Here is a 14,214-nt window from a genome sequence, read left to right as displayed (position 1 = left end):
CCCTCCTGGACCTCCCTCCTGTCTCTAGACTCCAAACTGTTCAACTTGTCTCTACCCTGAGATCACCATACACGTGCAAGCATCCTGCTCCTTTGGTCCTTGCACCCCAATCCAAGCTGACCCTCACATCTCTACTGCTGAAACGTCACCCAGCCCGTGACCTCCAACCCCACCCCAAGACGGCCTGTTCCTCAGGTCTTAGATCCTTACTCCCTCTCACTGGTTAGCTCATCATCTATCCAGTGCACATATTGCCCACCTGGCGTGCACCCCAAAGTCCCTGACACCTTTCACTCTGGTCCGTGTAACCCCAAACTAGCTCTTGCTCATTGCTACAACCAGTGACAGGCCTCGACCGACCCGGTCCCTCAGCCTGCCCAGCTCACCTCGTAGTGGTTTCGGAAGTGACTGATCCGCACGTGTTCATCCATGTAGGTGTGGTCGAAGTTCTCCCGGAGCCAGCTGACGTCACACCAGTAGAAATCCCACTCCCCTTCGCTGGGAGTGGGGTGGGACAAAGGTCATGGCCTGAGGACCTCAGCACTGCTGGGAGTCTGGGGCCCGGGGAGCTACAGCTCAGGGGTCAGCAGCAGTGTGTCTATTCGGAGTCTCAAGGAGGTGGCTGTGGGCTGCTGCTGACCACACCCTGCTTTGTTAGTCAGGCTAGAATGACAACCAGAGAAACATTCCTACCCAAATCCAGGCTGGTGGTTTCCAGTGAGCCCAGATATTACTTCCTGGCACATATTGGCCAGACTGCTATTCTATAATTATCCCCACTATAATTATCCATGTCAGACAGGCACACCCTCCAGATCACAGCCCCCACCACTCCCTATGGCCTATGACAACCGGCCAACCTCACCCGATCATGTTACCTGCCTGGGCCTTGGTAGCATCCTGGGGGTGCCACCCCCACGCTCACATTACCAAGCAGTGGACTTAGGTAACATTTGCAAGGCCCTTTGAGTTCAAAAGGCCCTCTTCTTACTCGATCCTCAGAGCAGCAGCTCTGGAAGAGACCAGGATCACACCTGGAGCCCTAGGACAAGGCGGGGGCTTGCTCACCCAGGACATGGCATCAGGACTCACACCCAGGCCTGCCTGACTCCAAATTCCAACCTTATTCTTCACCACCATGACAGGGAGAGGGACAGAAACCAGACTAATCTATGAAATCTGATACAGAGCTGGGGTGGAGGTGCTTGAAAAAGATGCGAAATAAAATAATACCTCCATGATTACTTCTAAATATTTAAGTAAAAAAATAGATATGACTGAAGTCCCATGTATCATCTTTCCTGCCCCAAAGGAAGCTACTGGCCTGAATATGGTGTGTATCATTTCTATGACTGTTTTCAAAGCTTTACTTTGTACCTATGTGTGTATTCATCTACAGCACGTGACATTGTTTGGCATGTTTTTAAACTTTCTAATAGCTCATACTTATTGCTTACCATGTGCTTGACACTGTTCTAAACACTTGACAAATATTAACTCATTGACCCTCATAGCAGTCCTAAGTGTTCGGTTCTATTATTAAGCCCATTTTACAGATGAGAAAACCGAGGCAGAAAGATATGGAGGAACTCACCCAAGTTCATACAGCCAATAAGTTGCAGAGCTTCTGAGAACAAGCCCTGTGGTTAGAACCACTCCTGACTATTTCCTTTTACAACTTGCTTTTCCACCAACTTTTTGTTTTGGATGAATGAATAAGTAATGGATGAATGAATAAATAATGCATTATTCATTCATTCATCCAACACACATGTGTTGAGGTTATCTTTGTGTTAGAGATGATGTTGGGTGCATCATTGGGTATAAGACATAGGAGGAACCAAAACTACTGGCCAGGTGGTGCATATAATACCACAGTGAATATTAACAATAAACAAAGAAACAACAAAAAAATAACCCTACAATGAGGAATTGTGAAATGTGCCAAGAGCAATCCAGTCGGAGGCCATGAGGCAGGGTAGCTGAGGGACCTATGTTGGGTGGAGGCCACCATGTGGAAGTGATAATTTGACTGAGGTCTTAACAGTAAAGAGGAGGGAAGGGCAGGAAACGAGGCCCTGAGGTTGGAAAGAACAGGTTCAAGAATGTGAAAGGCCAGAGCAGAGGGATAGAGGCCACGGATGATGCTGAAGAGTAGGGCAGGGCCCAATTAAGCAGTGCTTTGTAGGCCATGGTGCAGATTTGGGGTTCTTTTCTAATTCTGAAAGTTCATTCATCTGTACATCATCTTCATGCTCATCACAGTCAAGTTGCTCTTACATCACCCACAAAGACATTAAACTGCTCACAAGGGCAGCCGAGACTCAGGTTCCTTCTACCTTCCCATTCTGCTATCATTCACATGTTGTCCTCATGCTCATCACCCAAGGGTCACAAGACATTGTTGCCGTTCTAGGTACCACGCCATCTTTCTTGGTGGGAAGCAAGGGAAGAGACAGCTCTGGCCACATCTATTCCAAATGCATGACAGGCTGATGGTCTGAACTGAGACCTCATTCTATCTGGAGATAGTAGACCTCAGTTTAGGTCCAAAAGGGTGAGGCCTCACATCCATAGAGCCATGTCTGGTGTGATGGCCCTGGCCTCTGGCCCTTCCCGATTTGAGGACCCTGAGGCAATTTAGGATCAGTCATGAAGCAACCTGCTTCAGGGACTCCCACACCATTAGCACCAGACAAACCCTCAAACCACGGAGCAAGGCTGAGGAGGGGCAGTGGACAGCCTGAGCCCACAGAGCAAAAGACGAGAGAGCCCCTTCCGGTACAACACATTCATGTGCCAGTCACCTCACCTTCCTCTCATTCATCCCAAGGCCCTCCCCCATCCTCTGTTACACCAGGCAGTGGGAGTCATGGATCCATCCTTTGGCTCATTTGTTCCTTCGTTCACTGCGAGACTGCTAGAATAGGGCAGAGGTGAGCCTGGGACTCTGCAGACAGACTGCGTACAAATCCTAGCACAAGCCCATACAAGCAGAGTGACCTCAAACATGACATTTTTTACTCTTTTGTGTCCAGTTTTCTTGTCAGTAAAATGGGGATAATAATAGCACCTACCTGGAAGGTTTACTGGATAATTCAAAGAGGTTGTGCATGTAAAGTGCTGAACTATTGTTATGCAACAGATATTTATTGAGCACCATGACAGGGTAGCTGGTTGTCCTCCCCTTTTTCTATAGTAGTAGAATCCCAACAGTTACCATTCTACATTTTCCAGATTCCCTTGCAGCTAGGTGTGGCCACATGGCTAAGGTTCAGCCAGTGAAATGGGACTTCTGGGTTGTGTCCTTTAAGGGCAGGGCATGTCTTTTCTTGCCTCCTTCTGACCTACGGCTCTTGGAATGTGGATGTAAGGCTGGAGCTCCGCCTGAGACCGTGGAGGAAAAGGGCCTCATTCAAGGGATAGCGGAGTGGAAAGCCAGAAGCATATGGACCCCACATTTCCACACCATCTCTGAACATCCTACCTCTGGACTTCAGTGGGAGAGGTAAGTAAACTTCCAGTGTGTCAAAGCCTCTTTTCCTTTGGGTCTCTGCTACATGCATCCAAACCCTAACCCTAGAAACTAATGTTAGCCAGGCATTGTAAGCGTATTCATCTCAGTACCCTCAGGGCTCAGGATAGAAGAAAAAAATGTAGGCTTAAGTCACTTGTTCAGTAACTTGTTCAAGGTCACAGAAGTAGCAAGTGGCCAAGGGAGAGTAGCCCTAGACCGGGACCTGTCATCACTAGATTTCCACCAGCAGGTCTGTGATGGCTGCGCTCCTTGTTTTACAGAGAGCCACAGGACACTGCTGGAACACGGCAGAGGGGAGCCTGGCATATTTAAGGGCAGGGCATGTCTTGTCTTGCCAATTTACAGCTCTTGGAATGTGGATGTAAGGCTGGAGCCCCATGACATGGAGCTGTGGAATAACTGAGCTGGGTTTGAATCCCACTTATGTACTCTATGACCTTAAGCAACTGGCTTAATCAGATGTTTCTGGATGCTTATAAGGCTTAAATAAGACAAAGATAGAACGAATAATGTGCCTGACCCATGTGGGTGCTAAATGAATGTTGGCCCCTGGCACAGATGAATTGGGATGAGTCCCAATAGCCACCCAGAGGAACTGGGAGATAAACGAATGGCGGCAAGGACCAGTGAGACAAGGGGAAGGAGAGGTGAGGCTGGGGTGGGGGAATCTTACTCCTTTACTTCCACCCATCCTGGCCTGTGGCGAAGGACATCCATAAGAGTATTCATAAGAGTGGTCTTGAACCGGACTGATGCTCTCTGCTCTCTGAAAGACAAGGCAACAGGACCCTTGCTGAGGATCAACTATTTCCCTAGGATGGTCCAGGGATGGGGGAAAAAGGGGGAAGGAAGAAAGGCCAAGGTGCATACCTGGAAATGCCAAAAAGTGGAATGACTGGATTTCAGAATTTAGCATATAACATGCAACACTTAAAAGAATCAAATTGAACATTATAGCATCTTTGAATCATTGAAAAATAATAGCGACCATTTTATTCAGTGCCTACGATGTGCTGTGCGTAACCCTTATAACTAATGGTGAGTATTTGCAAATCCCCTCTTCTGGCGCTCATCCTGAAAGATGGAGCAGATGTGCTTTTCCCCATTCCTTCTCTAGTTCAGCTAAAACCCAGGACACTGGATAAAAACAAACACACAGGAGAAGACTGTGTAAGATGAACAGAAGAAGGTAGACCAGCTAGGGACTTTAGGACCCACAGGACAGCAGGGTGGTGAATTTTCTGCGTGGTGTATTTTTATTTTGCCTCCTAGATCCCAGAGGTAAAAACAAAATGTTTAAACTGACAAATACCAAGTGTTCGTAAGAACGTGGAGAAATGGTAATTACCCTACAGTGCTGATGGGAGTGTAAATTGGATGAACCTTTGGAGAGCAATTTGGCATATGAAAGCCATCACATACCATTTCATACACATTAGAATGGCAAAAATCTCCAAGTCCAAGTTCTGGCAACAGTGCACTAAAATGGAAATTCCTCCCCTGCTGGTCGAAGGCACTTTGGAGAACCACGAGGCAGTATTTAGTACAGCTAACCATGCACTGACTCTGCACCCAGCATTCCATCTTAGCTCTATACCCTAGAGCAGGGGTGGGCGAACTTTTTACACTTGATCTTAGCCAAAAGGCCGAGAAGCGATGGTGGGCGAACTTTTTGACTCGAGGGCCACAATGGGTTCTTAAACTGGGCCGGAGGGCCGGAACAAAAGCATGGATAGAGTGTTTGTGTGAACTAATATAAATTCAAAGTAAACATCATTACATAAAAGGGTACGGTCTTTTTTTTTTTTAGTTTTATTCATTTCAAACAGGCCGGATCCGGCCCGCGGGCCGTAGTTTGCCCACGGCTGCCTAGATAGACACCCTACATATGTTCTAAGCAATATATGTACAAGGGTGTTCCTTGTTAGTATTTGGTATGGAACTAACCTGCAGCATATACTGTTGGTGGTCCGCCCTTATCCCTTGGACATTCGCATTCCTGCGCATGCCAGTCAGAGGGCTTTCCACTTCCAGCACCTGTAGCTCTTTGCTGAAGGGCTTTTCCTGGCTCTCCAGAGTCTGCTCTGCTAGTTCTTGGAGCAGAACTGAAGTACCAGGGAGTTAACTGCCCTCCCCCAATAGCATATAAGCAATGATGGCTGGAGTTGATGGATAAGTCCTCCAGCTCGCCCATCATTTAGTTGGGTGACGTCTGCAGTGTGTTCTATGCTATCTCCTAGGAGTCCCAGTGGGATTGAGCCCTACTTACCCACAGGAATAGCCTGTCAATATGTACCTTTTATTGGTTTCCTTCCTTTAGCTGACTCACTTCCCTGCCAGTGCTTACTGAAATCACCTTCCAGGTAAACGACTTGTCCTCGAATCCTTGGCTCAGGGTTGCGTCTGGAGGAAACCAATACTAAGACACAACCTATATGCCTTTTAACAGGAAGTAGATAAATAACTTGTGGTAAACAATGGGACATATGGAGTAGTTAAATGTATCAGACCTACATGCACAAATATGATAAATACTGAAAATATGATTTGGGGTTACAAAAGCAGGATGTGTGATAGTCACAGTATAATGCCACTATGTGACTTGTATTCTTAGCCACTCATGCAGCTAGGGGTGTCCATGTCACACAGTTCTGGTCAATAAATTAAATATATAAGGCTGATAAGGAGGGTGGGTTCCTAGGAAGCGTTGTGGATTTTGTTTTGTTTTTTTTAATGTTTTGATGTGTGTGTGAGAGAGAGAGAAAGAGAAGAGGGAGGGTGGGGGAGGTAGTGTGTCTCCCCTCCCCACTTCTTCCCATCTTGATCATGACATGAAGGCTGGAGCTGTAGCAGCCACTTGGTGTCCATAAGGAAAAGATCAAGACAATCACAGAGACACCAGCTCTGACATTGTTGAACTACTGCACCAGCCCTCCAGATTTTATGTTATGTGAAAAAAAGTACAATATTTTAAAGCTGCTATTAGTTGAGTTTCCTGTTACTTGTAGCTAAACACATTTCTAATTGATATCTGCCCTAATAAAATATGTGGGTGGATCCTGTTAACTGAAGCGCTCTTTGCTTTGTGGGGGTAGGAGTAGGTGTATCAGTTTAGGGCCAGGATCTAGAACAGAGCTGAATCGCTCTGCATAAGAAAGTGAGAGATTTGAAATTGATGGGATAGAGTTAGTATGGAGAGAAAGAAGCAAAGATGGCTGCTGCATGAGAGAAGACGACACGATGGTGGTATAGCCAGGAGGGACTTGAGAGAGAACACAAATATATAATGAAATAAAGAATAGAAATATCCAAAATATTTGCCATGGTGTGTACCAAGTAAACTGCCTCTTCTAATTCCCCACACAAATCTTCAGCAAAGTCTACATTGCTCACTCCTGCTTTGTGCAAATGGATTCTATTTAGGAAGTCTGAAGAGGTGCTGAGTTCTGCACCAGGTTACTGACGCAGAGTGAAGCAGAAGATCAGGGCGGAGTTGACATTCGAGTTATCAAGTCAACTTCTCATGGTTGTTAAAGGAGGAGGGGAGGCGTAGTTACATATAACATGGGACCTGGAGTCCAACAAACTCTGCTACTAACTAATCCTGTGGTCTTGAGGAAGTTACATAACCTCTCTGAGCTTAATTTTCCCCATCTATAAAGTGGTCATAATAGTAGCATTTACTTCAAAGATTGTGGTAAGGATTCAATGAGATAATTCAGGTGAAGTGACTAGCCCAGGGCCTACCACATGGTAAATGCTCAATAATTGTTTATGTTTATTATTATTATCATCATCATCGTTATGATTATTGAAGTTAAGAAGGAGGAGGGGGAAGGAAGGAAGGAAATTATTTCTGTGTTTATTAAATTGGGTTGGGCCACTCACCGTTCTTTTCCCTTTGACAATCCATAGCCCTTGTAGTTTTGATTCTGCAACGAGAAAGGAAAAGTGATACAACTAGTTTTGCATGTCCACCTTCCCTTCCCAGTTCCACTTACTGCAAATATTTACATTCTCAAAGCATCAGATTCAACACTGTCCAGACCCTGAGACAGTAAGGTCATCCTGGCCCAGTTCTCATTGATCACCATGTGGCCAGCAACTTGGTCCTGGGAATGAATCCCCAAGCACCCAAGGCCCACCTCACTCTAGACTTTCTCCACAGGAATGACCAGTAGAGTGAATACCTAGTTTTCAATGGTCCAAAAGTCCATCCTGAACCCAAGTTTTGAGGGCTGAGCTCAGCCATCTCTGTGAGAAGACCTTCTACTACTCCAACCTTGAATGTTTTATTAGATCCATGATTCAGGAGGGGGCTGGATCAAAGACTCAGAGAAAAGCTAATTTCTTCCCCCCAAAATAGACCTTTCCAATTCTCAAAGGGTGGTGGGTATTATCCTGCCTCTACCATACAGCTTGGCCCGCAGCCCTGGTATGACTGATGGCAGATATGAGAAAAGGAATCAGAACTGGTCTTGTGCAGGGTCACCTCTGCAGCTTGGACAGACTTGTCATCTGCATTAGTTTTTATTACTCTACTAGAGGCCTGGTGCACAAAAATTTATGCACTGGCGGCGTGGGGGGTGTCCCTCAGCCCAACCTGTGCCCTCTCACACTCTGGGACCCCTCGGGAGATAACCACCTGCTGGCTTAGGCCCGCTCCCCAGATGGCAGATGGCAGGCCCGATCCCACGGTGCCTGCCCCGCCTCCCTGGGTCGCAGATGGCAGGCCCGGATGGCGGCAGGGTAGGCGGTGGATTGCACTGTCCAGCCCCGCCTGCAGTATGCAAATTTAATGGCCATCTTTGTTGGGTTAATTTGCATACTCTTCTGGTTGGCTGATGGGCATAGCAAAGTCAATTAGCATCTTTGTCTTTTATTAGTGTAGATGACAAATAACCACAAACTTAATGGCTTAAAACAGTGCAAATTTATATCTCGCAGTTTATATGGGCCAAGAGTCTGGGCACGGCTTGGCTGGATCCTCTGCTCAGGTATCACAAAGCCACAATGAAAATGATGGCCTGGGTTATGGTTCTCATCCAGGACTTGGGGTCCTCTTCCAAACTGTTTGGCAGAATTCAGTTACTTGGGGTTGTGGGACTGAGGTCCCTGTTTACTTGCTAGCCATTGGCTGGGAACTGCTCTCAGCTCCGGACCTAGAGAGTGCTGGTCCCCAGACGCAGTTCACAACAGGAATGCTTGCTTTCTTCCAGGCCAATAGGAGCATGTCCTCTGATTTCCAACCCTTGTCCCTTCAAGTTAGCCACAATGGAGTCTCATATAACCTATTGTAATTATGATAGTAACTATCCCATCAAATTGACAGGCTCCACCCACACTTAAGGGGAGGGAATTACAAAAGGTGTGTACGCTGAGGGCACGAATCTTGGGGGGGCGGGCATCTAGAATTCTGCCTACCACACCATTCCACCCTTCAAAGAGCTGTTGGAGGAGGGTAATAGGAGGCTGCTCTACAAAATTGGCAGTAATAAGCTTACCCACAGAAATCAGTGAAGTCTTATCCCATTCATCCATTCAAGCCCCTCCAACTACCCAGAACTAGTCAAGTGTCCTCATTTTTTTTTATTACATTTTTTATACTCTCTCATGTTTTCAATTCCATTTTCCATGTTTACCTAGCTGCTCCAGTCTTTGATTGAAAAACTTTTCATTTCCTCACAGAATTGCATTGGCACTTCTGTCAAAATTCCATCGACTATAGATGTGGGTCAATCTCTAGTCTCTATTTTGTTCTGGTTATTGATTTGTCTATCTGAACGTCACTACCACACTGTCTTCATTACTGTTGCTTTCTAGTAAATCTTAAATCAGGTGGCATGTCCTCCAAACTTTTTTTCAAGATTGTCTGTAATTTGGGGGTCCATATAAATCAGCTTGCTAATTTCTAAAAAAAAAAAATAGTATTTTGGGATTTTTTAAAAAATCTTCACCCAAGGATATTTTCTCATTGCTTTTAGAGTAGAAGGGAGGGGGGGGGAGGGAGAGAGAGAGAAAGAGAGAGAGAGAGAGAGAGAGAGAGAGAGAGAGAGAGAGAGAGGCACCAATGTGAGAGAGACACATCGATTGGTTACCTCCCAAATGTGCCCTGAGGTGAGGAATGAACCTGCAACCCAGGTAGGTGTCCTTGATCAAGAATCAAACCCTCGACCCTTCGGGTTCTAACCACTGAGCCAGGGCTAGTAGTTGGGATTTGACTGGGACTGCATTAAATCCAAAGATTGTTTTGGGAAGAAATGACATCATAAAGTATTTAGTCTTCCAATCCATGACTATGGTCAGTCTCTCCATTAATTTGTCTTCATTAATTTCTTTCCACAATGTTTTCTAGCTTTCAGTGTATGTCTTGAACATTTTGAATTTTTCATAGGTATTTGATTTTTGTGATGCTATTGTAAATATGTTACATTCTATGGCAAAGGAAATTAAGGTTGCAGATTAAAGAGTGAAGGTTACTAACCAACTGACTTTAAAATATTGATTATACTGGATTATTTGGGATTACCTGGGGGAGGTCCAATGTAATTACTCATTTTTAGTTGTGAAAAGGAATTAAGGAAAGGAGCTGCCATTCATGAGAGGTGGAACACGAGATAGGAAGAAGCAGGTTGGGGTAGGAAGTGCTGGATTCTAGAGTAACTCATTTCATTTCTTTGGGTCTCTCTTTTCTCACTTAAAATGGGGGAGATGGCCTATGCACTCCTAGAGATCAGGACTTCACCTTGTGTCCCCACTGGCCAGCGCTGTGTTCCACTGGATGGATGGATGGATGGATGGATGGATGGATGGATGGATGGATGGAAGGATGAGTGGGTTATGAATAGATGAACGGGCAGGCAAGCGGGAGATGGGGCGAACAAATCTCTAAGAGCTTTTCCAAGCCAGGAAATCCGAAATTCTGAGCTTCCTCCGAGTCACAGAAATCGCTGAGCACAGTTCGAGTCCTACAGTTTTGTAAATTTCCCGCCAGCCAGTCTGGTTCGGTGGACATGCGCAGAGGCTCCGATGGCGCGCGGCATGCCGGGACTGGTGGTCTTTTCTCTGAATTTATAATTTTCGCTCACTCCATCGGCCTCCTTCCGCGAGGAGCCTACCTTTTTAATCCCTCCCTCCCTCTCTTTAGGGACGATGAAAGCACCAGGGTCCAGCTGCACTCCTACCTTCGGTCGTGACATGACGCGATTCCTCAGGGCCCGATTCAAACCGCCACCTCACCCGGCAGGAGCCTTTGCGTCCTGTTGCCAAGGCGACGGAGGGGGTGCCCGGATCCGCCGCTCTGATTGGCTGAGCCAAGAGCACTTCTTCTGGAGCGGGTCGGCGGATCCGAGAGGCAGGAAGCCATGGCACGCCCCGGTGGCCCAGACCCCTCCACTCCCGCAAAGTTTTCTCCCAGCCCCACGCCTCCGAAGCCGTAGGACACTCCCGGCCGGAGTCTGCCGCGGGCATTCACGGCCCAGAGCCCCTTCCAGCTGAACTCCGCTTGACCTGAGAGCGCTGAGTCTGAAAAGTTGTCAGCTTTTGGAAAATGCAATGGTTCTGTTTCCTTACTCCGGCCCTTGCTAAGTCCCCTGGTCAGTTAGTTGGTCAGTTAGTTGCTCAGTTGGTAACGCTGCCAGTCACCTCTGCTCTCTCCAGCCACGCTGTAATTCTTGAGCACCGACTGTATGCCGGCGCTCACCTCAACGCCTGCAGGAGCCGCCTGCCTGGCCGGTCTACTAGTGACCGCTATTGCCCTGTCCATTCCAGGTTCGTTCTCTGCACTGCAGCCAAAGAGCTCTTTCAAACACAAATCCGACCTTCGTTCTCCCCTGCATATAACCTGAAGTGGCAACTTATTAATCAGTGCACTCTGTACTGGCTCCCTGTCCTTCCCTTCCCTCCCCCCCCCCCACCCCCCGCCTGGGGATCTATATACCAATCATAGCTGATTAGGAACTATTTTTTAAATTTTTGTTATTTTTGTATAGCAACAAAAATATGTGAGGTAGGAATATGTCTAACAAAATGTATGCAAGATATTTCATTAAACAACAAATTCTTATTAAGCATCTACTCTATGTTATCTCCCATTCTTGACTCTGAGGATACAGCAGTGAACAAAATCAACTAGCATCTGCCCTTGTGGAGTTTGTATTCTCATAGAGAAAATTGCAAAGCATTGAAGGACATTAAAGAAGGCCTGAATAAACGGAAGGATATACCATGTACATGGATGGGATATACCATATACATGGATGGGAAGATTCAATATCAACATAAAAATGTGTATTTTCCCAAATCCAACCAGGAATTTTGAGAGCTCTTGTCAAACCAAAATAACAAAGTGTATGTGTTGGGAGCTATGGGGGGGGGGGGGGGAAGAGGAACAACTGTAATAATATGAACAATAAAGATTTAATTAAAAAATAAATAAAATAAAAAGTCAAAAAAAAGAAAGATTGCCTCCAACCTGCAAAAAAAAAAAAAATGGGTAAAAGATATGAATAAAGACGTTTCAGCAGAATAAATTTAAATAGCTAATAAGCAAATTGAGATATGTAAATATAAACAATTATAAGATGTGATTTTATGACCAGCTATATAAAAATAAAAACACATATCAATGCCAAGTGTTTGTGAGCATATTGGGAAATGGGAACCTTTATATGCTGCTGGTACACTCACACTTTGGAAGGCAATTTGGCAATATTTTGTAAAGTTGAAAATGCACACACATTGATTTCAGTGCTTAAGCACCAACTCTATGCTATTGGCTATTAGCTCTCCAAATACAGCTATACAACCCATGGACTACCTATCATTTTTTGCCACAAAAGTGCAGGTTGACATTTTCTAAAGAAATTCTCACACTTGTCCATACGTCATATGTATAAATATGTTCTTTGCAACATTCTTTATCATAGTGGAAAATTAATAGAAGCTAAATGTCCATTACTAGGGTGATGGATGAATAAAATGGGGTATATTCTAATAACAAAATATTACATAGTGATAAAAAATGAAAGATTCAGGTTATATCAATAAAAAAATATCCTCCAGACCTATTATTTAAAATATATTTTATTGATTTTTTACAGAGAGGAAGGGAGAGGGATAGAGAGTTAGAAACAGCGATCAGCTGCCTCCTGCACACTCCTGCTGGGGATGTGCCCGCAACCAAGGTACATGCCCTTGACCAGAATCGAACCTGGGACCTTTCAGTCCACAGGCCGATGCTCTATCCACTGAGCCAAACCGCTTAGGGCTCCAGACCTATTTTTGAGTGAATAAAAGAAGGTTGTAGAATGATAAATATTTTAAAGGTTGCAACTTGTATTCATTATAAACACATATAAAAGCATATTCTATATATTTATGGGTATATAGGTATTAAAAAAATTAAAACGTGGACTGATAAACTACACACCACATTCACAATAGTGGCTGCCTCTGGGAAAGAGGAGAGAGGAAAGGGAACGTCAACTACTTCAAGTTTACTTGCAATGTTTTGTTTTATTGAAACAACACACTTGGAGAAAATAGGCCAAAGTATTCTTATCTGGATTTGTTTGTTTTTGTTTTTTGTTTTTTCCAAACGAAAAACACACAAGCCATAGTAATGACAGAAAATCAGTACTACCGTAGAGGAAGTTTAGGATGCTCTGGGAACACATAACAGTGGGGTCTAACCGACTCTAACTGGGGTCAACAAGGACTGCTGGGGGGAAATGGGAGTTAGCCTGGTGAAGGGGATGGGAAGAGCATTCCAGGCAGAGGGACTAGCCTGTGCAAAATCAGAAGTCACAGAAGTGAAGCCTGTTTGAGGAAGGAAAAGCAGATCAATGGCCAGGAAAGAGTGGAGAAGAGGGGAGAGATGAAGATGCTAAACCTGTGTGTGTTCGTCTCCTTTCTACAGATGTGGAAACAGAGCCCTAACAAGGGGCATACATCCCAGGCCTCCTAACTCCCTGTCAGTTGCTCCATGATAATTATACTGCTGTGCCATGACTCCAGCAGGCACCTTAAATGAGTCCTCTCATTTCATCTCATTACAGACCTAGAGGGATTTTTCCCTTCCCATTTTACAGGTGGGAAACAGGCCCATAGAATTAAGGACTTTGCTCAAGGTCACAGTGACATCAGCCAGATTCCACAAGGCCGTGTATGCTATGCTAAGCAGGTTGGACTTTTTCCTAGGGGTACTGGTGAGTGTATTAAGTTCCTGCTGCTGCTGTAATTACCACAGACAAGGTGACTTAAAACAATATAAATGTATTAGTTTACAGTGTTGAGGCCAGAAGTCTGAAATGCGCCTCTCTAAACTAAAATTAAGGTGGCGGCAGGGCTGGGTTCCTTCTGAAGGCTTTGGAGAGAATCGGTTTCCTTGCTTTTCCACCTGCATTTCTTGGCTCATGGCCCCCTTCCATCTTCAAAACCAGCAATCATACGATTCCTCTGCTCCTTTCATCGCATACCCTCTGACTCTTATTCCCCTGCCTCCCCCTTTCAGTTATAAGGACCCTTGTAACTACATTGGGCCCACCCAAATAGTCCAGGATAATCTTTCCATCCACAGTCGGCTGATTGATTAGCAACCTCAATTCCGTCTGCAGCCTTAATTCTCCCTTCCCATGTAACATCACATTGTCACAGTGTCTAGGAATTAGAGCATG

General features: G+C 45.3%; 1 protein-coding gene across 1 annotated transcript in view; it reads right to left on the bottom strand.

Moving 5' to 3' along the window:
• TTLL9 (tubulin tyrosine ligase like 9) overlaps positions 1–4,298 on the bottom strand; it is a 31,485-nt gene extending 27,187 nt beyond the window's left edge. Inside the window, exons 1-2 of the mRNA XM_081096757.1 lie at positions 4,212–4,298; positions 387–498 (exon numbers count right to left, since the gene is read on the bottom strand). Of these exons, the coding sequence (XP_080952883.1) occupies positions 387–498; positions 4,212–4,267 (168 nt within the window). The 5' untranslated portion in view covers positions 4,268–4,298. The remainder of the gene's footprint in view (positions 1–386; positions 499–4,211) is intronic.
• Positions 4,299–14,214: the final 9,916 nt, after the last annotated feature.

The sequence above is a fragment of the Myotis nattereri genome, assembly GCF_964212035.1.
Source record: "Myotis nattereri genome assembly, chromosome: 8".
NCBI classification, from domain to species: Eukaryota; Metazoa; Chordata; class Mammalia; order Chiroptera; family Vespertilionidae; genus Myotis; species Myotis nattereri.
The sequence above is the reverse complement of the archived record's forward strand: the minus strand, read 5'-3'. Positions and strand labels throughout refer to the sequence as shown.